General features: G+C 54.0%; 1 protein-coding gene across 3 annotated transcripts in view; it reads right to left on the bottom strand.

Moving 5' to 3' along the window:
* The window catches only part of CFAP46 (cilia and flagella associated protein 46), an 85,293-nt gene that overhangs the window by 11,849 nt on the left and 50,023 nt on the right, over positions 1 to 23,421 (bottom strand). For all 3 annotated transcript variants that reach the window (XM_036829325.1, XM_036829326.1, XM_036829327.1), the window contains 18 exons: positions 21,315 to 21,463; positions 20,311 to 20,409; positions 19,543 to 19,675; positions 18,677 to 18,823; positions 16,812 to 17,012; positions 16,600 to 16,706; positions 15,326 to 15,502; positions 14,312 to 14,447; positions 10,854 to 11,042; positions 9,928 to 10,116; positions 8,240 to 8,374; positions 7,980 to 8,159; positions 7,417 to 7,587; positions 2,778 to 2,875; positions 2,221 to 2,297; positions 1,930 to 2,060; positions 1,500 to 1,624; positions 612 to 691 (listed from right to left, as the gene is read on the bottom strand). In XM_036829325.1, coding sequence (XP_036685220.1) covers positions 612 to 691; positions 1,500 to 1,624; positions 1,930 to 2,060; positions 2,221 to 2,297; positions 2,778 to 2,875; positions 7,417 to 7,587; positions 7,980 to 8,159; positions 8,240 to 8,374; positions 9,928 to 10,116; positions 10,854 to 11,042; positions 14,312 to 14,447; positions 15,326 to 15,502; positions 16,600 to 16,706; positions 16,812 to 17,012; positions 18,677 to 18,823; positions 19,543 to 19,675; positions 20,311 to 20,409; positions 21,315 to 21,463 — 2,524 coding nt within the window. The remainder of the gene's footprint in view (positions 1 to 611; positions 692 to 1,499; positions 1,625 to 1,929; positions 2,061 to 2,220; positions 2,298 to 2,777; positions 2,876 to 7,416; positions 7,588 to 7,979; positions 8,160 to 8,239; positions 8,375 to 9,927; positions 10,117 to 10,853; positions 11,043 to 14,311; positions 14,448 to 15,325; positions 15,503 to 16,599; positions 16,707 to 16,811; positions 17,013 to 18,676; positions 18,824 to 19,542; positions 19,676 to 20,310; positions 20,410 to 21,314; positions 21,464 to 23,421) is intronic.

The following is a 23,421-nucleotide window of genomic DNA, read 5'->3' as shown; positions in this document are numbered from 1 at the left end:
ACCCCCCTCCCCAAGGACTGCCCAGACAGGGGCCACGGCCTCTGGGGACAGCTCCGTTAGGGGGAGGGTAGGGGTGCCCCCGTGACACCACGGCTTCTCCAGCCGTCGGGAAACCGGTGCAAAGGCTGAGGCCCCCAGACATGTCAATGGAGTTGATGTGTTTGCAAAGTCAAGTCGAGTTACTTAAAATCCAGCAGGTTTTCATCTGGGAACTTTTAGGGCAGAAGCTCAGGTCACACAAGTGGTCACTGCGTTCCTGACAGCGCACACTCGGCGCGGCGCTGGGACCTCGGGCACTGGGTGCCTCAGCCACGGGGCGGGTGGCGGGGAGCAAAACAAGGGCATTTCACCTTCCACTGAGGAAATCAGCAGACTGCTGACCCGGGAGGCCCAGCTGCCCTCCTGCCGTCTGACGTGCTCAGGAGGGTGACGGGGACGTCACCATGGTTTTCGCCCGGGCATCCGGCAGGGCAGGGCATCTGCGGCCGCGTGGGCAGCGGCGGGGTGGCGCGAACCTTCCGGAAGGCTGCCCCCGCCGGCCCCGCTGCAGCACAGAGAGCGCGGCTCTGCCGGCCTCCAGCCCACAGACGCGGACCTGGGGCCCCACTCACCCTGCGGCAGGGACACTTTCCTCTCCTTGTCTCTGCCCTTGTATTTTCCCAAATCCCCAACAACTGTGGGAATTGGTGCTCTGAAAGGCAAAGGCAGAGATTCAGGTTTTAAAAACTCCATGAGAATCACTGAGAACAAGGACAGCATCTCCTCAAGGCTGTTCCCACCAGGGCAGTGAGGGCCACAAGACTCTCCCGGCCCGCTGCTGGGGACCGGTCTCCGGAGATGGGGCAGGGAAAACACGCAGGACGTGAACACACAGGACTCAGGATGCTCTGACCTGCCGGCCAATCAGGGAAGTTCTCGTGCCCGACCCCTCCACCTTCTCTCCCACCAACACAGACCCAAGGGGCCAGGCGCTTCACCGTGCTCTCCCCTCCTTCCCACACCCAGGCCAGCGGCTCAGAGGGCAGCAGGGGCCTGCACGGCGGGGACGCCCCCAGAAAAGGTTTCAAGCAGGGCCAGACTTCCTCCCGATGGCAGGCGGACAGAGCCCGGGCTTCTATTCTCAAAGAGCCTGTGCACGTCTCCCGTTTAATCGAATGGTCCAGTTCAGCACAGAGAGAAGCCCACTATGGCGCTGTGGCCTCAGAGATGCGAGTTTCCACGAAGGAAACAGCTCTGACTTTCACACGCCCACAGCCAGTCGCTCAGCTGGCCCTGGGACTCAGGGAGTGCTTCCAGGCCGCGCCCCCCAGCCCGCCCACCCCAACCCTGGGTGTCACAACGCCCATCGCTCCCTGTACCTGTGTGCACCTGTGTGCACCTGTGGGGACAGAGAGACGACACGACCCTGCACCCGGAGGGCTTGGGCAATCCAGACGGCGCCCGCTCTCCGCACCTTCAGTCCCTGAAGCCTCAGGAATCAGCCCTTGATGGGTGGGTACCTGGCTTCCGGGGGGCAGCTAAGCAGCGGGAAGAGCGGCCTCAGATACTCCTCCATGGGCTTCATGACCTCCGCGAACCTCTGCAGAGAGTGTTCTTCCCTTCTCAGGGGCACGCCTTCTGACTCCTTCTCAACCCAAAGACAGCCGCAGTCAGAGGTGTCAGAGGGGAAGAGGGACGGGACCCTGCCGGCGACCCCCCAGGACAGGCCCAGCTCAGCAGCCAGGCGCCCCCCCCCCCCCCCCCCCCCGGCCAGCATCGTGGAGGCGTCTGCATCACAACTGGCTCAAGGATTCAGAGCAGGATTGGCCCCGTGCCTGGTCGGGGAGCCTGACCCGGGGTCCAGCAGCGCCTGGGGGGGGTCCTCGCCCAGGCCTCGCCACCCTGCCCTGCGGGGTGGGAGCAGCCCTGGCACCGGGCTCGGGGCCTCACCAAGCCTGGGCCCGGGGCCGTGTCCTCACTGTGCGCCTCGGCCTGGGCGTGCTCCCGGAACCGCCGGGCACTGGCCAACAGGGAGGAGAAGGCGGCCGGGCTCACGGCCACCCGAGCCACCTTGCAGGAGCCTGCAGAGACAGACGCCGCCGCTGTCCCCACACGCGGCTTCACAGAACGCCCCCCGGGGCTGAGGGGACCGCGGGTGGGAACGCGTGCGCACGCTCGGCCTTGGCGCCCGTGGGCGCACCCCTGCACGCACCCCGAGGGCGGTGCTCCGGCAGAACTCACCCCCGACCTGGAGCGCTTTGCCTTTGGCTGCAGGGATGAGCTTGGGTTTCTCATAGGCAGCGCCGTACAGATGGGTCCTGTTGGCAGGACGCAGGGCGGGGTCAAAGCCCAGCTCCGGGGGTCCCAGAGGAGCCCCTGCCAGGCCGACTTTGCGCCACGTACCCACCCTGCCAGGAGCAGGAGCCCCCTCCCTGCGGCGCCCCGGCCAAGTCAGACACAGGGTTCAAACAGGCCCCTGGGGGCTCTGTGTGCGGCGCTGCCGGAGGCTGGGGCACCGGCTTCTCCCCAGACCCGTGGGTTCTGCCCCACTTGAGCAGCGAACTTCAGATCACGGCCACGCGCTGGCGGGAGCTGGCACCGTGCCCTCTCCCCTCCCCGGGTCGTACGGGCCAGCCTGGCCATCGTGGCAGAGGGACGGTCCCCCCACCTCCCAGCGGGCAGCCCCCGCCGGCCTGTGTCTGTCCCTCGGCTTGGCAGCCCCTGCGCTGTGTCCACAGGGACCTTAGCGGGCAGAAGCCTGGGTAGCAGGCCCGAGAACACGAGAGAGGAGGCCTCACCTGTCCCGTGAGTGGTGCAGAAAGAGGATCCGAAAAGTGGGAGGGATTTCACTCAAGAAGTTAAAATGCTCTTCGGTGACCCGGAGATTCTGCCAAGCCTGCGGGGGGCAGTCAGGAGTCAGCGCCGGGCGCCGCCACAAGGGGGCAGCAGACGCACGCGGACGTCATCGCTGCCCCGGACACTGGCTCCGCTGGTACCGCCAGAGCCCGACCCGCCGCGCACACCGGCAAAGGCACCGAGCCCAAAGGCGCACGGAGAAGCCCCGGCACGTCCTGCAGCACAGCCGCCGCCCTCTCCGCTCCCCGCGGTCCCGGCGCCCCCCGCGCAGACACCGGCAGGGCAGGCGCAGCACCCGCGCTTCCCGGCCCGCAGGCCGCGGGGCGCGGGGGCGGCCGGCGGTTCCCCCTGCCCTGACCCGGGTCCCCGTTCTCTGCGGGGAAGGGTCCGCAGCGGGGGCCGCACAGCACCCCGCGGGCCGCCTCCCCAAAGAGGAGCGGCTGCTCAGAAGCCCATTCCCCACTTTCGGATGAAATGAGCTTCAGCTTGGCCAGAGCCGACCAGCGTCCGCGCTCCAGCCCACGGCGGTGCGGAGCGGGTTCTGGGACGCTCGGCCCGGCGGCGCGGACACAGGAAGCCGTGGGAGCCGCGCTCGGGAGGCTGCGGGCTGCTCACAGGGGCCACGGCCTCGCTCCAGGGGAGGGGCCGCAGGCTTCCGCAGCTCGGGCGGCCCGCTGTGCGGGCCCGCGCCCCTCCGGGCTGGCGCACGTGGCGGCTGGCCCTGCTGCCCTCTGGTGCCTGCAGAGTGTCCCATCGGGAGGGCACCACTTCTCATCCCTTCTGTGGCCACTGGGCACCCGGGTGGCCTCCCTTTTTGCGCCACAAATGCTGCTGTGACGTCTGTTCTTTGGGGACCACCGGCCGCAGGGGAGAGTTGCTGGGGGACGTCGCTTCCGAAGGGGCCGCCGGGCCCCACCCCCGCCAGGGCCCGCCTCCTCTCCCGCCCTTGGGGCTTTGCACCTGTTCCCTTTCAGCCCTTCTGGTGGATGTCTAGCAGTCCCTGAATGGGGTTTTAATTTTTCCATTTTCCTGATGACCAGTGAACTTGCGCGTCATTTAAAAAGTTTACTGGCCACTTGGGTATCTTTTGTGAAATTCCAGTCTTGTGATTGTTTTCTGTGGGAGAGTCAGTCTTTCTCCTGCCGAGAGGGGACACCTCCTGTCTACACACAGGACACCAGCCCCTGGCCTCTCGGGTGTGTTGTATCTCCTCTGGGGCTTGCCTTTTGACTCCTGGGTATATGGTTTTGATGAACACAAGTTCCTACTGTCGATGCAGTACAACTGATCGTTCCCCCCTTGATGGTTAGCACCTCTGTCTCCTGCGTAGTAAGTCTTACCTACTCCGAAGGCATGAAGAGGTCCCCTTAAAGCTTCTTCTGAAAGCTCTGCTGTGTTACCTTCTCAGGTAGAGCTGCCCTTCGTGCAGGGCTGCACCATCCGCTCTTCTGCCCTAAGTGTCGCGCTTGACATCTGTCAGGTGTGGGTGGTGGGTCTGTTTCTGGGCGTTTTCTTGTCCCATCGGTCATTTTCTCCATTTGTGTGCCAATGCCACGCTGTCTTACCTTCTACAGCTTTAAATAGGTCTTGGTATCTTGTATAGTAAGCTGGCATTTCCTTACAAACATCTTACTACGGAGCCTTCCCCCACAAACACAGCTGCCTCTGTGCTTACATAGTTCTTGAATTTTCCTTAGGAAGGTTTGCAGTTTTCAGGGTAGAAGTCACGTGTATCTTTTGTTAGATTTTCCTTAGGTATTTGATTGTTTTTGATGTTACTGAAAACGGTATGATTCAGACATTGTCATTGCTTGTTTGTAACTGGCATGTAGAGATGCAACTCATGTTTACAGCCCTCAGCAGTGACCTGCCAAATCTGCATGTTAAATCTGTTATCGAGAGTATGATTTTCAAGGCCCACAATCATGTTGATTGTGAATAATCCGTTTTACTTCTTCCTTTTCAGTGCTTCTGCCCTTTATTCCTTTTTCGAGTCTTATTGTTCCATTGAATAGAAGCAGTGATAGCTTTCTTGTGTCATTTTGACTCGAGAAAATTTTTCAAAATTTTAGTATATAGTGTGATGTTTGGTATGGAGTTTTAAAGACATTCTTTATCAAATTAAGAAAATTATCTTCTATCTTGATTTTTTGAAATCACAGACTGGTGCTGAATTTTGACAAATGGTTTTTTTGCATCTATCAAGATGATCTTACGATTTTCTCCTTTTCCTCCTGTTAATACGGTGAATTATATTGAATGATTTAAAAGTATTAAACCACATGGAACACAGCCATTCGATCCTCACGTATTATCCCTTTTATAATCGCTGGATTTTACTTGCTAATACTCTGTGTCCACGTTGATGAGAGAGATTTTCCTTCCATGTAACGTCCTTGCTAGGTTTCTAGTATCGAGGCTCACTGGGTCTCTTTAAAGACAGTTAGGAAGTATTCCTTTTACTCCTATCCTCTGGAAGTGTTTTGAAGGATTATTTCTTCCTTCAATGTTTGGAAGAATTTATTGGCGAAGCCAGTTGGGTCTGGGATTTTCTTTGTGGGAATGTTTTTAATAAAAGTTTCCATTTCTTGAAGCGATATTATTCAGATTTTCCATTCTGTCCGCTTTGGTAGGTAATATTTTTGGAGGAATTTGTCCATTTCATCCAAATTGTCAAATTTATTAGAGTAAGGTTATAAAAAAAATAGTCTCTTATTAGCTTCTTGATGTCTGAAGGATCTCGTGATGTCTTTTTATTACCGATACTGAAATTTTTGTTTTCTTTCTCTTTATCAGGTCTTTCTAAGTGTTTATCAGTTTTATTAGTCTTCTCTTTGGAACCAACACTTGTCATGACTGATTTCCTCTGCCGTAAGTGTGTTTTAATTTCATGGCTTCTGCTGTTCTCGTTCTTATTTGTTTTCCATTTTTCTTAGGTGTTTTTTTACTCTAGCTTCTTGAAATTACAGCTTAAATCACTGTTTTTAAGACTTTCTTTTGTATTCAAGGCTGTATTTTTGCTCCACGCCCTGTTTTAGACAAGTCTCCTAGGTTTTGATATATAGTATTTTTATTCTCTAAGTCAATTTAAAATATTTTCTAAATTCCATCGTGATTTCCTCTTTGACCAACTGATGATGATAGACATACTGGTTAATTTCAAGGCAGTTGTGTGTTTTACAGGTATCTCTTGGTTACTGATTTCTGTTTTAATTTCCTTGTGGTTAGAAAACAAACTGAATGACTTCAGTGCTTTGGAACTTGTTGAGGCCTCTCGTGGCCCGGGGCTGGTCACGCTGGCGCAGCGTTCCAGGCCGGGTCTGTCCACACCTCCTGCACTCGCGGACGCCCCACGCGCTTCTGCAAGCCACTGCCTCTTCATCTGCTCACGGTGCCAGCAGCCAAGAGGGCGGCTGCAGCCTCCCCGCAGAGCCGGGGGTCTGTCTGCGGCTGCTCTGCCTCTGGCAGTTCTCTCTTGCGCCCCTGAAGCTGCATCACTGGTGCTCACGGATTCAGGACGGTGGTCGGCGCTGACCGGCTCCTGGGCCGTTTCCCTCCAGCGAGGCATCTGAGCAGAACGCTCACGGGTTCTCACCTGTTAGTGTCTTCACGGCTCACGCACTGCTTCTCGCCTCCTCCAGGCTGGCCTGGCCCAGAGCAGCCTGCACCCCGTCTTGCCTCCGCCCCGCAGGAGGGAGGATTCCTGTCCCTGGGTCACGGCACTGGCTCTCGGCCTGGAGACATTTTTGGTTGTCACACCTGGGGAGGTGCTGGGGGCCAGGCTGCCGCTAAACAGCCACGGCACACAGGACGGCCCCGCCACAGTCACCCCGTCCTCATAAAACGCACGGCGCACAGGACGGCCCCGCCACAGTCACCCCGTCCTCATAAAACCCACGGCGCACAGGACGGCCCCGCCACAGTCACCCCGTCCTCGTAAAACCCACGGCGCACAGGACGGCCCCGCCACAGTCACCCCGTCCTCATAAAACCCACGGCGCACAGGACGGCCCCACCACAGTCACCCCGTCCTCAGAGGTCAAGAGGAGGAAAGCAGCCTGGGTCAAGGGATAGGAGGTCGGCCCATGCGAGTAACCGTGCAAGCCCCATGGAGGAGGAGGGTGGACTTGACCAGAGCATCCGGGCCTGTTTTCTCTGTTGAGTTTCATCAAGTTTAATTTCTTTAAATCTCCAGTTCATATTTGCTAGTCCAAATGAAAGCAGAGGCGCTATTAGCTACCATGCTCTGCAAATTTCTTTCAAAATTAAACTCTAAGACTTGACTGAGTATAAAACTTTTCTTCAAACACAGCGAGGGCTGAAAGCAGAGCCCCGGGGGACCATCCCCTCCGCGGCCTGCTGCAGCCCCTGGGCATGTGTACTTGCGAGCTCGCTGACTGTCGCTGTCACCGAGGAGGTGGGCTGCTAGCCCCCCACCGGGCCCATGAGGAAGCTGCAGCTCAGAGAGGTTGAGTGACCCTCCCAGAACCACACAGCAAGCCAGGATTTGGACTCGGCCCGAGTGTGTCTGCAGAGCCGCGGGGCCAGGGGCAGGGTCAAGGGCGTCCCTAGCTTGGGCACCTTGGATGTGGCGGCCAGTCTCTGCTCCACGCTGGCAAACAGGCTGGTGGACGTCCTCTCCTGGCGCCTCAGCCTGTGCCGGAGCTGCAGCAGCGCGGCCAGCTGGGAGCTGCTGGTGCTGGCCGTGGCCGTGAGCAGGACATCTCGCATCCCCTCCGAGGCCGAGCAGCTCTGAAACAAACCACAGAGGCTGCCGAGGGGCCCGGGCGCCGTCCAGGGCGGGTGGGCGCCCAGGTGCTCCTCCTGGCGGCCGGCCCAGCTGCGGGGCAAGGCCAGGCCGGACCTTCACCGCTGTGCCCGCAGGCCTGCAGCTCAGGACGCAGGGAGGAGGGCTCGGCGCTCTTGCCCTAAGTCTCAGGAACACGAGCTTGGAGGGCTTCCGCTGCACGCGCACCCACGAGCCTCCGGGCAACCTCGGGGGGCCGGACCCCTTCTCCTGGTGCCCACGGTGCTTCCTCCAATGAGTGCCATCCTTAAGGCAGAGCCCAGTTGCAGCCTGGCTGGCGGGGCCACCAATGGAGGGAGCACTGGGGTCTTGGGGACCCTCCCAGAGCAGAGCACACCTGAGACAGCGCCAGGAACTGGCAGGTGGTCGCGGGGTCCAGGGTGCCGACACACCCCACCATCTCCAGGCTGGCGGCTGCGGCGATGTCCAGGAGGTTGCTGCCCAGGGCTACCTGCAGGCACTGCAGCAGCACCTCGGACGCCTGGGCCAGGTACCGCCGGGCCAGCGCCATCCTCCTCTGCGGGGCGAGGCTCAGGCTCAGGGCGGCTCTGCGGGCAGGGCGCGCCCGGGGCGGGGCTGGGGCTGGGGCAGGGGTACCTTCAGATCCCAGCCTTTCCCGCCGTGCTCCTCGGGGGTGGCCCTGAAGGCCAGCAGGTCGCCGTAGGGCCCCTCGCGCTCCTCATCCTCCTGGATGACCTCCAGACACTTGAGGCTGCTCAGCTCAGTGCCCCCCTACGGAACACGCACCTCCGGTCGGCCCGCACGTTGGCACGGACGGCAGTGCCCACCAAGGCCAGGCGTCTCTGTAGGATCCCTGGGTGAGGGCGCTGTGGGTGCTGGGCCGGCATCTCGCTGATTTAGGTAACCAGCAGGACCCTGGCCCAAGAGCCTGGCGTTTGGCAGGTGCAGCCAGGGTGGGGCCTCGGCAGGCTCAGGTCAATGGCCTTCTGTGCTCACTCCCCTTCAGTCCTTCAAAATCACCTCCCCCGGCATCATGCTGGCCAGGACCCGGGGAGCCAGCTGCCAGTCTGCCCCAGCGGCCCGGGGGACAAAGGCACAAACGAGGCCCTCCTGTCTGCAGGACCAGCCACCCTGACGCGGTCCTCAGGATGCCAAGGGAACCCGCCTAGGGGGCAGCAGGCCCAGGAGGACTCGGGTTGAAGGGGAGCCCTGGGTTTGAGGGGACACGACACGAAGCGGGGTCTGGGGGGCACGTTTCCCCAGCGGCGCCTCCGAGTCGGGGTGTGGTGAGGGCCACTTCGTAGACGGGATGCCCGCGTGGAAAGCAGCTGTGTATCTGGTCCACGTCTGCCTGACTCAGAGACACCTGCTCTGGTTGGACAAGGGGCCAAACGCCATCAATTCACCCGAATGGGAGTCACGTCCTGCGGCCTGGAGACCCAGGACAGACAGTCACGGGCTGACCCCAGGGCCTGCACACCCAGCTGGGTCAGGGAAGTGGAAGCACCAGCCCCAAATCACACAGGGGTGCGGCGCCTGGCTGCTCAGGGCTGGGGTTCTCCTAAAAGAGCAGCGTCTACGGGCATGAGCCTGGCTGCACCGCCCAGCAGGTGCCTTCCAGTTGGAGGAGGTGGCATCTGCCGAGGTGGTTAGACCGTGACCTGGAGCTTCCACGGCCAGTGGTGGCAGCGGCTGTCACCAGAGCTCCTTCCGAGGCGCGCGGGGCCTGCTGGGCAGCCTTGTGGGGGGTAGGGAGTGCTGGAGAGAAGGGTGTGGGCTTCCGTGCACTGAAGCAGCTGCTGGGGTCAGGGCTTCACCTGGACCAGACCGTATGGGCGGGGGAGGGGAGTGAGGGGGGCGGGGGTGGAGGGGAGCGAGGGGGGCGGGGCCCCCCACTGTGCTATAGGATGCAGGCCCAGTGCTCAGGTACAGGCCACACGCCCAGATGCAGAGCTGCCAGGGGGAGGGAGACACCAGGGACACCCACATTTGGGGTGGGGTGGGATGCCCCACTTAGGATGGGTCCGTCCTGCCCTCGGACCAGCACCAGCCGCGTGCCTGCCCTTCCTCTCCCACCCGTTCGCCACCCCTCCTCGGGCCTGTCCCCGAAGTCCCTGTCTCTGTCCTTCCCTGTGGGCCCCAGGCCGGGCTGCTGCTGCCCTTTCCTTCCTGCCATAGCCCACATCGCCCTTCTTGACGGGGATGATTCGAGACCTGTTTGCTACCTCAGTTCTTACTGAGGTCAGGTGAGCTCTGAATATCCTGTTTCTGTTTTTTAAGCGTAGGTGGTAGGTTGTGAACCAGCCAGAAGCAGAAGCACGTACCAAGAGGCTCTCCTCCCAGTAGAAGGCGGGGCGCAGGGGGTCTGCGTGCACGGCCAACAGGTGCAGGGCCTTCCCGGCCAGGCCCAGGAGCTGGGCGCGGAGCTCCACGCAGCCGGCGCACAGTGGCTGCAAGCTCCCCAGCTGGGCCAGCACAGTGTGCGCCAGGGTCCGCTTCAGGGTGAACCACTTCTTCAGGGACAAACCGCCTCGGTTACCTCATCCCCGCCCGGAAACGCAATAGGCCCACCGCTGCTGCCCCTCCCCACGGGGACCCACCCTCTAACACCCCATGCATTGTGGCGAGGGTCTCCAAGGCTCAGGTGTTGGGAGGGTCTGAAGTCTGCTGATAGAACCTTAATTTGGGGCTGACTGACAAGGACATGAGTTTGTATGCAGTTCCATTTTAGGACTAATTTGATCCATTTAGAGTTACATCAAATTAATTTGATTCATACTTCATGAAATCTAAGACAAAGTCTAAAATGCCAGGACATGTTTCCCTAAAACAAGTATTTCGCAAATGTAGCTTATTTTCTTAACAGACTGCAGTTGACCTTTATGGACCCCTTACTGTGACGACATAACCGTCAGAGCAAACTCGCGCCTTGGGAAGGGAAGCCGTCTGTGCACAGGGGGCCTCCCCCGCCAAGTACGACCCCGCTTTCATTAGCCAATTAGACGGGGCCTTTCTGAGGCCCACCGAGCTGCTGGGGGCTGCTGGGGGCTGCTGGGAGCTGCCGGAAGCTGCCGGGGCAGGGAGCCCACCCTGGTCAGAGACCTCAGGGGGAGGCCTGTGAAACCTGGCCTCCTGGAGTCCCAGTGGCTGGTCTGCACGTCAGGCACACGGAGGTGGAGATCCCACCACAGCACGACAGCCCCCGTGGGTGGGGACCCCGGGGGACCAGCGAGTGTCCGTGGACAGTTACCAGGCCGACAGAAGTGTAGTCGCTGGGGCTGTGCAGGTAGTCGGCCAGCAGCTTGTGCACAGAGCCCCGCTCCAGCTGCCGCTCCAGCGTCTCCTCCCAGGTGAGCTGGAGCGTGTCCAGACACACCTCCACGAGGCTGAGCTTGAGATGCGCCAGCCTCCTCATCCTAGGGGTGCCGACATTCTGCAACTGAGACGCGCGCGGGCGGTCACGGCGCGGGCGCTCCTGCCGAGGCTCAGCCCCGACAGGCGCGCGCGTCCTGACGTGTGGATACCCACGTCCATCCTCGTCCATACCCACGAGGATGACGGCTGCACCCTCGCCCCCAAACCCTCCTCCCCGCTCCTCCTCAACCTCCTCCTTCTTAGGCAAACGTGTGGCTACTTTCTGGGTCTACAAGTTAGCTTGCACTTTCTCGGATTTTACATGAATGGAATCGTACAGCACGTGCTCTCTGCCTGGCGTGCTTCACTCAGCGTGGTTATGTTAGGGTCCATCCACGTTGTCGCCTGTATGTCACTCCCTTCATACAGCTGAGCAGTGTTCCGTCGTGTCGATGCGCCAGTGTGTTTACCCACTCGCAGTCTGGGGCTGTTACAAATACCACTGCTGTGAGCATTCACGCACACGTCTGTGTGTGAACACGTGCTTTCACGTCTCTTGGGTAAACGGCTAGGAGCGGGATGGCTGGGGCATACGGCGGGCCCGTGCTCAACTCTTCAGGAAACTGCCCAACCATTTTCCAAGGTGGCTGCACGCACTGTGTCCCCAACACAACAGCGTAGGAGAGTCCCAGTTCCTCAGGTCGTTGCTAATATTCAGTGTGGTCGGTCCTTCAAGTTGTAACCATGTTAACAGGTGTGCGGCGGTTTCTCACTGTGGTTATAATCGGCGTTTCCCTGACTCACTAATAACGTTGGCCATCTTTTCACCTGATTATCTACCATCCACATATTTTCTTTGGAGAAATGTCTGTTCAAATGTTTGGTCTGTTTTTATTGGGTTGTTTATGTCTTACTAAGTTTTGCAAGTTCTTTCTATACTCTGGAGACAAGACCTTTGTCGGATAAATGATTTGCAAATGTTTTCTCCCAGTTGTCGACTGTCTTTTCATTCTCTTAATAGTGTCTTTGAAGAGCAGAGTCCAATTTATAAATTTATTGTTTGATGGATCATGCTTTTGGTGTCATACATAAGAAATCTTCATCTGCTAAACCGAAGGCCGCAAAGGTATTTTCCTGTTTTCTTCTAGAAGTTTGATAGTTTTAGCTCTTACATTTAGGCCTATGATCCATTTTGAGTTAATTTTTACATATGGTGTGAGGTAAGAACTGAAGTTTATTTTTTGGATGCAGACGTCCAGTTGCTCCAGCACCACTGTTCTAACGATGGGACTTTGTTCACTGAACTCTCTGCACCTTTGCTGAAAGTCAGTTTTCTGTCTATGTGCATGTGTCTATTTCTGGATTCTCTATTACGTTCCACTGATGTTTCTGTATTTTTAACACTAAAACCACAGTCTCAATTCCTGTAGCTTTACAGTAAGTCTTAAAATCAGGTAGTGTTAGTCCTCCGACTTTGTTCTTCTTTTTCAAAGTTGTGTTGGCTATGTTAGGTCTTTTGAAATTCCATATAAATTTAAAAATCACTTTGTCAATTTCTAAAAAAAAAAACCCAAAAAACAAAACAAAACCCCCACAGTATCTTGATCAGGATTGCAGATAATTTAGGGGGGAACTGACATCTTAATAACGTCAAGTTTTCTGAGCCATGCACTTGATAGATCTTTCCATTTATCTAGGTATTGTTTAATTTTTCTCAGCAATGTTTTGTAGTTCTCGGGGTACGAGTTTTCACTTTTTTGTCAAATTTCATATTTATGCTGTCATAAATGGTGTTGTTTTAAAATTTTTAATATCCAATTGATCATTCCTAGTATATGGAAATATACAATTAATATTTGTATATTGTTCTTGTATCCTGCAACCTTACTAAGCTCATTCCTTAGTACTAATAGCTTTATTATTTTGTAGATTACACAGGATTTTCTATACAGACGACCATGTTCGCTGTGAACAAAGACAGTTTTACTTCTTCCTTTCCAGTCTGGACGCTTTTCTTTTTCTTGCTTTGTTGAATTGGCTAGAACTCTAATAAAATTCTGCATAAAAGTGGTAGAGGACACATTGCTGTCTTATTCTTCACCTAAGGGGAAAGCATTCAATCTTTCAACATGTGAGCTCTAGTTCTTTTCATAGATGCCCTTTATCAGATTGAGGAAGATCCCTTCTATTAATAGTTTGCTAAGAGTTTTTTTTTTTTAAATCAGAAATGGATGTTGGATCTTGCCAAATGCTTTTCCTGCATCTATTAAGATGATAATTTATTTTTAATTTTTAAAAATATATGGTGAACCAAATTGGTTGATTTTTGAATGTTATGTCCTGGGATAACCTCAACTTGGTATATAATCCTTTTTATACATTGTTGCACTTAATTTTCTAAATTTTGTTTAAAATTTTTTCCATCTATATTCATGAAGAATAATGGCCTGTAGGTTTTTCTAATTTTTTAAATATCTTTACCTTGTTTTGGTATCATAGTGACACCAGCCTCATAGAAGAGTTGGGATGTATTCCCTCCTTTTCAATTTTCTCAAAGAATTTGTGCAGAATTGGTATTATTTTTCCTTAAATGTTTGGTGGGATTCACCATTAAAGCCATATGAGTCTGACATTTTCTTTGTGGAAAATCTTTTAACTACAAATTCAATTTATTTAATAGATAGAAGGCTATTCAGTTATCTATTTCTTTTTGAGTGAGCTTTGGTAGATTGTGTCTTCCAAGGAATTTTTCCATTTCATCTAAGTTGTCAAATATATTGGCATAGAGTTGTTCATGATATTCCCTTATTATCTTTTTAATATGTGTAGAGTCTATGGTGATGTCACAGCTCTTATTTCTGATATTGCTTATTTATGTCCTCTCTCTTTCTTTTTTTTTTTTTGATCAGTCTGGCTACAAGTTTATCACTTTACAGATCTTCTTAAAGAAACAGCTTTTGGCTTTATTGATTTTCTTTTTAATTTTTGTGTTTTCTATTTCATTGATTTGTACTGTGATCTTCAATTTCCTTTCTTCTACTTATTTTGAGTTTGATTTGCTCTTTTTCTCCTTTCACGTTGCAGAGGGTGAGATCACTGATTTGGGATCTTTTTCTCTTCTCATACAGGTGTTTAGTGCCACAAAGTTTCCCCTAAGTATTGCATTAGAGATATCTTAAACATTTTGATATGCACCCCCTGCAGCACTACAGTTCAAAATAATTTCCCTTTTGATTTCTTCTCTGGCCCATAGTTATTTTGATGTATGCTACTTACTTTCCAAACATTTGGGCATTTCCTCCATAGCTTTCTAGGTTTTTTTAAATTGAGGTAAAAATCACATAACACACTTACACCCTGAAGGGACAGTAAGCCCTGAATACGGTGAAATTGCTCTTCCTCTTCGGCAGCAGCTCTCTGGACCAGGTCGTATGCTTCCAAGTAACATGCAGTTTTCCGTTCTTCATCTTTCTCATTTTGGGCAGATAACCTTTATTGGATGGAAGAGTGGAATTTAGAACAAAAATGTCAAAGCATTACGTCATCAGTACTAACAAAATGTGTAGCATGTAATTTTCTTGTAATTATGATGTATATTTTATTAGTACTTTAAATTTTATAATTAGATGTTTTACCTGGAAAGATATTCTCAATATATCTCAGAAAAAAAAAAAAAAAAGGAGAGGTCTGGAGTAATGCAGTAAACACAGTATGACACTCTGTTTATAAATAATTAAATCGGTGCTTGATACATCAGATGAAGCAATGCCACAATATTAGTTGTGCTGGTTTAATCACCTAATATTCCTGTCTGTGTTTTTTTGCATTTTTTAAAGTTCTACATATACTGCTTCTATGATAATACTGTGTTAGGTTAGGTTTCACAGGTGTCAGGTTGCTTTTCCCGCATAAAGTCTGTTTGTAATACCCTGCCCTTGGTTTGCTTGTTGTGTCTTGGACGCTTGCGTGGCCCCGACCGCGTGGGGACCCTGGGCGGGGTGCGGGGAGAGGGGAGGATCACATGGGAGGGGTGCCGGCCCGCTGAGGTGGGGTCAGCGCCCGGGCCTCCCGAGGTGACATGTGTGTGGCCGCATGTGCACACGCGTGTCTGCGCCCGTGTGGGCCGTGGGAAGACGCGCGCGCCCGGGGCCAGGGCTGGGCCGGGATGACGTGGGCAGACGCCCCCCAGAGACTGTGGACCCCAGTACGTGTCTCTGGGGGAGGGTCGTGGAACCCCGCGGCCAAGCCAAGCCGCGTGGAGGCCCTGCTGGCGGCCGAGAGTGGGCTGGCCCGGGAGGAAGGCTGGGCGCGTGGGGGAAGCAGGGAAGCGCAGCGGAAGGGCGGGGAGGGGGGCGTGGGCCCACCCACCTCTTCATTTTGGCGCGCTCCAGCTTGATGTCCACACACTTCTCCTTGTGGCCAATGTTGGTAAACTTTTCCTCAATTTCTGACAAGCGATCATCCATTTCCATCAGCAGAAACGAGTTCTGGAGGGGCTCACAGCCCACTGGCTCCAGGATGGCTTTGATCTGGAGGCTCACACACCTGAGGGGGGGCGGGGCGGGGGAGGCGCTTCCCTGAGACTCATGGTCAAGGCCACCGCCCACCTCTAGCTTCCATCTGGGCGCAGGGAGAAACACCTTCCCCAGCGTTTCTTGACACCAGAAATCCTACAAGCCACGTTCTTTGGTCACAATGCCATAAAATTAGAAAGTAACAACTCCCCACCCCGCCCCTCTCTTAAAACACTCAGGGGCAGAAAAGAAAACCCACCAGAAATGAAATCTGTTCACAGGTCAAACCCGGCTGCAGGGGGCGTCACAAGTGCCTTTGCTATGGGGGGAGAGACAGAGCACGGGGACCAAGGAACCCACCCCAGAGGGGGAGACAGAACAGCCATGACAGAACAAGCCCTCTCGCAGCACAGGAAGAACTCAGCAAAGACCAAGAGAGAATATAGAAAACCAAAATCAGGCAAAATCCACAATTCTTTGGTCAGTAAAGCAGAAGCTGCTCTGAGAAGGCGGATTCAGTTGGAATCTGCAAATCCAGCTTAGGAGACAGACCTCGAGACTTTGCACAGTTACGAGAAAGGCACCCATGAACGTCTGTGCTGAAACCGCGAGGAAACCACTTTCTAGGAGAAGATAAACGACCAGGAGGATGGCTCGAAGATAAGCTGCTGATCTGAAAGCTAACGATCCTACTTGGGGTCTCTCTCCTGCGGCCTCCCGCCTCCCAGGCAGCTGCAGAGACCCTGGTGCTGTCTCTGTGGACCTGACACGCGGCCCGGAAAACTGGCGAGCAGAGGAGCAGACAGACCAACAGACCCCAGGAGGACGTCTGACCACCTGGCAACGTGGGGAGAGGAGAGGCCGGGCCTGCCCCAGCCTAGAGGCTTCCCGGAGACGGAGCCACTTCCGGCGGAGCTGAGAATCCACGGGACAAACAAGGCCACCCGCCGCATCCCGAGAGAAATGCTTGCTTCCAGGAAGGGATGCGGGCGGAGGCTGTGGGCACAGGGCCTTGTCCTGTGAGTCTCTGAACTTCGTAGGCTTGAAATTTGGCTTAAAAATTAATAGATGGAAAAAAGTAAACCACTATTTTCATGTTGATTAACATTTTTTCTTACAAAAAATTACCTGGCTTCTAGGTCTGTGGTCATGAATTCCAATATGGGCATTCGGTTCGGTCTCTCCTTCTTAAGAACGTTGAAGGTATCTATGAGCTTCTGGAACAGCTGGCAGACCTGAGGCAGGCCCAGCAGGGTCACAGCGGCCCCCGCTGTCCCGCCCCTTCCCCCCACACCTCCCGCAGGCTGCACCGCTGGGCGGGCACGCGGCCGGCCCCTCACCACTGCCTCTCTCCTCTCGTTCTCAGTGGACAGGAGCGTGTCCGCCAGGGTCAGGGTGGAATCGTACCAGAACTGCTCACTCCCCCCCAGGCGCTGGGCCCTCTCGATCATCTTCCTAGCTTGCCCGTACTTCTTTTCCTTATTTGCCAACCGTGCCAACAGGTGCAGGCATTTCGATTCTGCACAAGGATCGTCGAGCTCCTGAAAAGAGGTGCGTGCTGAGATAGGACGGGGAGTGGCGGGGGGAGAGTGAGCGAGAGAGAGACAGAGACAAAGAGACAGAGAGACAGAGAGGCAGAGAGACAGAGAAACAGACAGAGACAGAGACAGAGAGACGGCAGCCGTGGCACCAGGCCTCTGCACACACTGTGTGAGCTCTTGTCTGACGACATGCCTGCAGTGTGAGGGCACAGGGGCTGGGCTGGATGCCCGGGTATGTGTTAAGACCTACTCCCCTGAGTCTGGAAAGCACTGACGGCCCTGGAAAGCCCGCTCCTGGCAGCAGGAGGGCTGGGTGGCGGCCAGGGGGAGGTGAGGGCAGCGTGTGGATGGCTCTTTCGTGGTCTGGGGGAGGCTAGGGAGGGTCACGGATGCACGGGCACGGGCCAGGAGACGGGACTGCGGCGCCTGTGGCATGTGGGTGTCACTCACAGCCCCCCACCTCCTTCGGCCACCTGTGCACCCTCTGGCTCCCCATTCCCGGCCCCTGGGAGCCCTTCCGTGCCCGTGCGCCTCTGCATCCCCCCGGGGCCCAGCCTGGCCGCTTCCCTTCAGCAGCCGCACGGCCTCCTCGGCCCCCTCCCAGGCCGCGCTCCCTCTTCAGTCTGGTCTGTACACACCTGTCCCCCCGCCTAAGACAGAGAGCTGAACCTCCCAAGGCTGTGAATTTTTTATACCTTTATTAGGGATGCTTCTCTCTCTGGAGTTCTACAAAGAAAGTGCCAGCCTGTCTGGTTCTGTAACTTTGCCCCACCCTCCCAGGGAACAATTCTGAACCCGCCCGGAGACAGAAGCACCCGTCTGAGGGCCTGGGAGCCACTGACGCTGCAGCTGAGCTGCCACCTCTGGGGAGGGAGGGACGCACACACGGGTGGCTCCGCTCTGTCCTGGGTTTTTCGCGAGGGCATCCGTCCTCATGGGGGACAGAGCCCAGGAAGAAAGCCACAGCTGAGCTGGGGGAGGAGGCGGGAGCCTGGGGCTTCCAGAAGTTGGCACTGGAGGGGGCGGGGGCCGGGGGGAGGGTCCAAAGACCTGTGCTCAGGGGCAGAGCAGGCTCAGGAAACCCAGCAGCCAGTAGCAGGGGCCTGCGGGGCTGAGCTGAGAGCTGAGCTTCCAGGCTGGAGTCAAGCCTTTCTGAGGGGGCCGGGCGAACCCCAGGCTTCCAGTGAGACCCCGGAGAGGCCACAGACACCTGCAAGGCCCACACCGAGGAGCGGGAACCAAACAACCAAGCGGGTCGGGGCCCTGGGGCACCATCTGTCTGCCTCTTAGAACAAAACCGAAGCCCCCAGCCTCTCCAGGGCTCCCGTCCACACGCACATCGAGAGGCCGGCTCAGAAACAGAAGGGGCCCCCCAGCCCAGGAGGAAAAAGAGCCAGCGGTTACGAGAAACGGAGGCTCTAACACACTCTGATGAAGGAGCTCGAGAAACCAGAGGAGCAGACAGACAAAGGACGTGAAGGACAGACCTCCAGCAGAGCTGGATCTGCACATGGGAGTTGGACGGGCGCTCTAGAACAGGCTTCAGCACAGACAGGTCCCTGCCTCCCGGAGAGAAGTGTCTCAGCGGGGGCGCGGAGTTGGGGGGCTGATTCTCGGGGGAAGAGGCCCCACAGGTGCAGTGGGCCGTGCAGGTGTGGCCTCACCTGGAAGGCCAGGTACGCCTCTGACAGGAGCAGCCGCGCAGGCTGGTACAGGTCCATCTCCAGCAGGACTTCAGCCTTGAGGGTCCACAACTGCGGGAAGGACATTCCATCCAGGCCCCTGCCGGTCTCTCCGTCTATCTTCAAAGTCTGTAAGACATGCAGGCCCGCGGGTGCTGTGTGGGTGCAGGGCCCGTACCGTCGAGCAAGGTTGCCCACCAGCCCCACACCCGCCGAGCCCAGCCCCCGCTCCGGTGCCCATGGACGGGCTGTCCCCGGGAGGTCTGTCTCTCCTCACCCACCAGGCCCACCAAGCAGTCCCTGGTGCAGGTGGCTCGTCTGGCCTGTCCTGCGGGAGGGCTCTGCGTGCTCCAGGGCCCGGCCATCTCCCCCCACGAAGGGGGTCCCAGGTGTGGCACTCCCATGGTAACAAGTGCTCCTGACCTCGGAGCATGGCGGTGGGGATGGTTAGTTCCTTTACGGGCAAGCCCATGCGAGGCGAGCCCACCACCGGACGGGGTCGGGGGCGGGCCGGTGGGCGCTCAGACCTCCTGGCTGCTCTGGCTGCGAGGGCCTCGCCCTTTCCCCCTTCTGGTTGGTGTGGTAGCTCTCCCCAGGGGGGCACCCGCTGCTCCCAGCCCGTCCTCTCTGAACTGCAGCTCAGGCCCTGCAGTCCCATCTCCCTGGGGACTGCCAGGGCCCGCAGGGAGGGGACACATCCCATCAATCCCTGGATTTCCCAGGAAACCGGGCACCAGGATTTGGAGGCAGCAGGCAGTTAAGACAAGTCCAAGCTTAGTGGCTGGAGCGGGGCCTGTCACTGCCCCCGCTGGGCTAGGAACCAAGGTGCTTCTGCAGAGCAAGGCTACCTTATCCTTTGCTACGAGGGGCTTCATCTCTGCTTGCTGGGCTGGAGTGGGGGGCTCGCTCAGTGTTGGCAGACTTTCTTCTAATAGAGGTTCCTTATTTTTCTCCTTTTTCAAGGCAAATTCTTTTCTGCAGCTAATATAAGTAAAACAGGCATTATGCCAAAGAAAAAATACAATGGCCAGAGACACCTGAAAATGTTCAATTTCAGTAGTAATCAAAGAAATACAAATGAAAATAGCTACAAGAAGCCTCTATTCACTCACGTGTTTACAAAGATTTTTTTTAAAATTCCCATGGTTTAGCAGCATATATGACTCCCAAATTTCCACTCCTAGCCCATTCTCTCTTCCAAACTCCAGGCTCATGCATCCAGCTACTCATTTGACATTCCGACCTGGATGTTTAACATGAATCTCAAACTTACGTCCAGGCCAGAACTCCACCCCATCTGGAAAGGCAGCCCACAGAGGCCCCTGCCCAGCTCCTGCTTCCTGTGGGACCCTCCTTCCCCGTGTGCCCTCAGGATGCCACCTCCTTCACCCCTCCCACTCCACCTGGACCCCTGCAGACGCTTGGTGCTCTGTGTCCCTCCCTCATGCAGCCCCAGCCCGGGAGATGCCCACACACGGGAGGGCAAGTGAGGAATGAACTGCCCCTGCTGCCCAGCCGTGGTGGGAGACGGGGCCTGGGGCCCGAGGAGATGTGGCCGAGAGCAGGGCGGGTGCCTGAGCACAGCAGGGGGAGCTCCGCGGCCCCAGCTGACTTACCTCGCCTGCTCCACTGCGCAGATGTAGGCGTGCCCAACCACCTCCTCGTGGAAAGCGGCTGCTTCCCTCAACTTCAGATCAGAACAAACCAGGGCAAGTCTGGGGAGGCGAGAGGAGCATCAGCCCTGAGTCGGGCTGCCCTGGGCTCAGCCAACTTGATACAAGTTGGTAAACGGGAAAAGGAATGGATAATCTGAGGATATTTTCTATAAGTTGTAAAGCTAAGCCAAATTACTAGGGAAAAATAACAGATGGCTCCATCAACTTTCAGGCAGAGCACATTTCTACACTCATTCATATATTTTACTCCATATACATTTATAGTCTCAGGGTCATCTTTCGAGGTCAAGACAAGGCACAGTGGGTGGGGCTCTGACCCATTACAACTTTAAGCAAACAAGCTCTGCTTTGATTCTTGTGTAAAACAGTTGTATTGTGAAATGATTTCAAGTTTCCAGAGAAGTTACACAAACACTACAAAGAATTACTACATCCTTCACCACCCAGGTTCTCTCTCTCTCTCAATTTTATATATGTAAAAATCTATTAAAATTTTATATAAAAATATAAAAATTGTATATATAAAAATTATTTCCTGAACTATATACTTTCATATATAGTTCAGGAAATAATTAAAAATTATTTACACATAAAGTTTATATAAAATTTATATACATAAAATGTTTTCCTGAACTATTTGAGAGTAAGCTGAAGACACAATGCTCCTTTTTTCTACTTATTCTACTTCAGTGTGTATTTCCTTGGAATAATCATATTCTCTTAAGAACCAGGTAGAAATTTTAAAACTAAAAATACTATTTTTATGTTTAAGTATTCTGATTTATTTGGCTTTACAAATCTTAGGGACTTTATTATTTATATAAATAGTCAACTACAGAATTAATATTTTAAAATCTTATTTGTTTTTATATTGCTTTGGGAAATATTCACTTTGGCCACTAAATGTCTCCCAGTTCCCCGGAAAATAAAGCAGGTGTACCAACCGGAGGTGGTAGAGGTCCTTGAGGCTCTTGCTCTCGACCACGGAGGCTGCAATGAGTGCCCCCAGCTGCAGGACCGGGATGGTGAGCTCGTGAAGGAACACCTTCTGCAGGGCCTCGACCAAGTGGTCCAGATAGTATAAACTGTACGTCTACAGCAATACACAGCAAACACGTAAGGTCAAAGACGGGGGAAGGGTAGGCCCCCAGCTCCCAGGGTCTTCCCTCCAGGAACTCCGTGCACACAGTGCCAAGCACACACGGGTGCTGAACCGGTGTCTGTTGAGGGAAGGAGTGATGTGCTCTCTGCCTCCTTTCCTTCAGTTCATGGCTTTCAGCTTGTCGTGTGCAACTTCCTGGAATCTTCAGCGCCCAAGCATAAAGATGCTCACAAGAAAAATCCATCTGCTTTCATTCAAATTAATGTCTTTGTTTCATGTCTTTATATACACATACAATTGCTTTCAAATTTAATATAGACAGAGACGAACTAATACTTCTTATAATGTCAGACTAGGTTTGATAAAACAATTATTCTTCAGTAGAAAATTAGAGAAGTTGGATGAGCTATTTTAAAAATCTGCTTAAAAGCACTGAAGAGTGAACAATGCAGGCAAAAACGCCTGGGCCGAGACATGGAAGAAGATGTGAACTGAGAGATGTGATCCTGGCATATTGGGATACACGTGTCCTGGAATGCCTGCTGACAGCAGAGGCAGCTGAGAGCCTGAACGGCACCTCTGGCTTTTCTTTTGCAGGTGGAGTTGAGGGCCCACTGAAGGCTAATGCCCCGACTGGGTCCCCAGAGCCCGCACCTGAGGATTAAGGGCAATGAAGTAAAACAGCCCTGTCAGGGCTTACATCCCAGCCCAGTGCTATTTGCGTGGCCTGGAAAGCGTGTGGTTTTTTTGAGAGACTAATAATTGATCATTCCTGGTGAGGCTGCTCAAGAAAGAGAGTGGGGGGAGACACAGAAATATTTATAGATTCTACAGACACTAAAAGATAATAATAGGATATTAAGAACCACATTATGCCAATAAATTTAAAATTTTATATTAACTGGAAACATCCTAGAAAAACACAACCCACCAACATTACAAAAGAAATATAAAATCTGAAGCGTTCTGTAACTATTAAGTAAATTGGATCCATATTTTAAAATCTTCTCAAACCATTAGGGAAAAAAATCAATTAAAATAAGGAAAGAGAAAAAACCATTATTTGATAGATGGAGAAAAATATTTGATAAAAATCTATAGCCATTTGTGATTAAAACTCTTAGCAAATAGAAACAAAGGAACTTCCTTAATCAATAAAGAATACCTATAAGCACCTACAGCAAACATCGGTGACACTGAGTGACATGCTGAAACCCCCTTGCTAAGACAGGGAGCAAGATACGGAGGTATCACCGTCTCTGTTCAGCGCTGTGTCGGTGGCAGCCAGTGGAATAAGGAGATAAAAAGTGTAATGATCGGAAATGAGGAAAAACGTTTGCGGACGAAATGCAGACTCCGTGTATACACATAAAATCAAAAGAATCTACAGATCGACTACCAAACTTATCTAGAAGTTAACTAAACTGATGGCTGCAAGGTCAAGATGAAAACAATTATATTTCTAGATTTCGTCTGGAGTTTAAAAAAATGAAACAAAAAAGGTATATTTATAACAGCAGCACAAACGTCAAATACATAGAAACAAATCTAATGTGTGTAACCTCCACGCATAAAGCTCAAATCCATCATCGAGAGACGTTGCAGGAGACCTACGTCAACAGGGAACTAGAATGTGCTCACCGATTGGAATATTCAACGTGGCAAAGACGTCAGTTCTCCCCCTAACCTAAAACTTGTCTCGAGATTCAATGCAATCACAGCCAAAACTCCACCAGGGTTTCCGGTGGAAGCCAACAAGCTGACTCTAAGAGACACATGGAAACACATGGACGATGGAAAGGACATCCGAGACCCTCCTGAATAACAAGGTCGGGACGTGCTCTCTCCCAAGCAGTCAAGGTGACGAACCTCAGCAGCTCTGACAGGGAGGTGTTGGTGCAGGTGTGGACGCCTGATTCATGACAAGCGTGGCAAAGAAGCCAGGCAAA

This window comes from Balaenoptera musculus, chromosome 16 (genome assembly GCF_009873245.2).
Source record: "Balaenoptera musculus isolate JJ_BM4_2016_0621 chromosome 16, mBalMus1.pri.v3, whole genome shotgun sequence".
NCBI classification, from domain to species: domain Eukaryota; kingdom Metazoa; phylum Chordata; class Mammalia; order Artiodactyla; family Balaenopteridae; genus Balaenoptera; species Balaenoptera musculus.
This window is presented reverse-complemented; position numbering and strand designations above follow the sequence as displayed.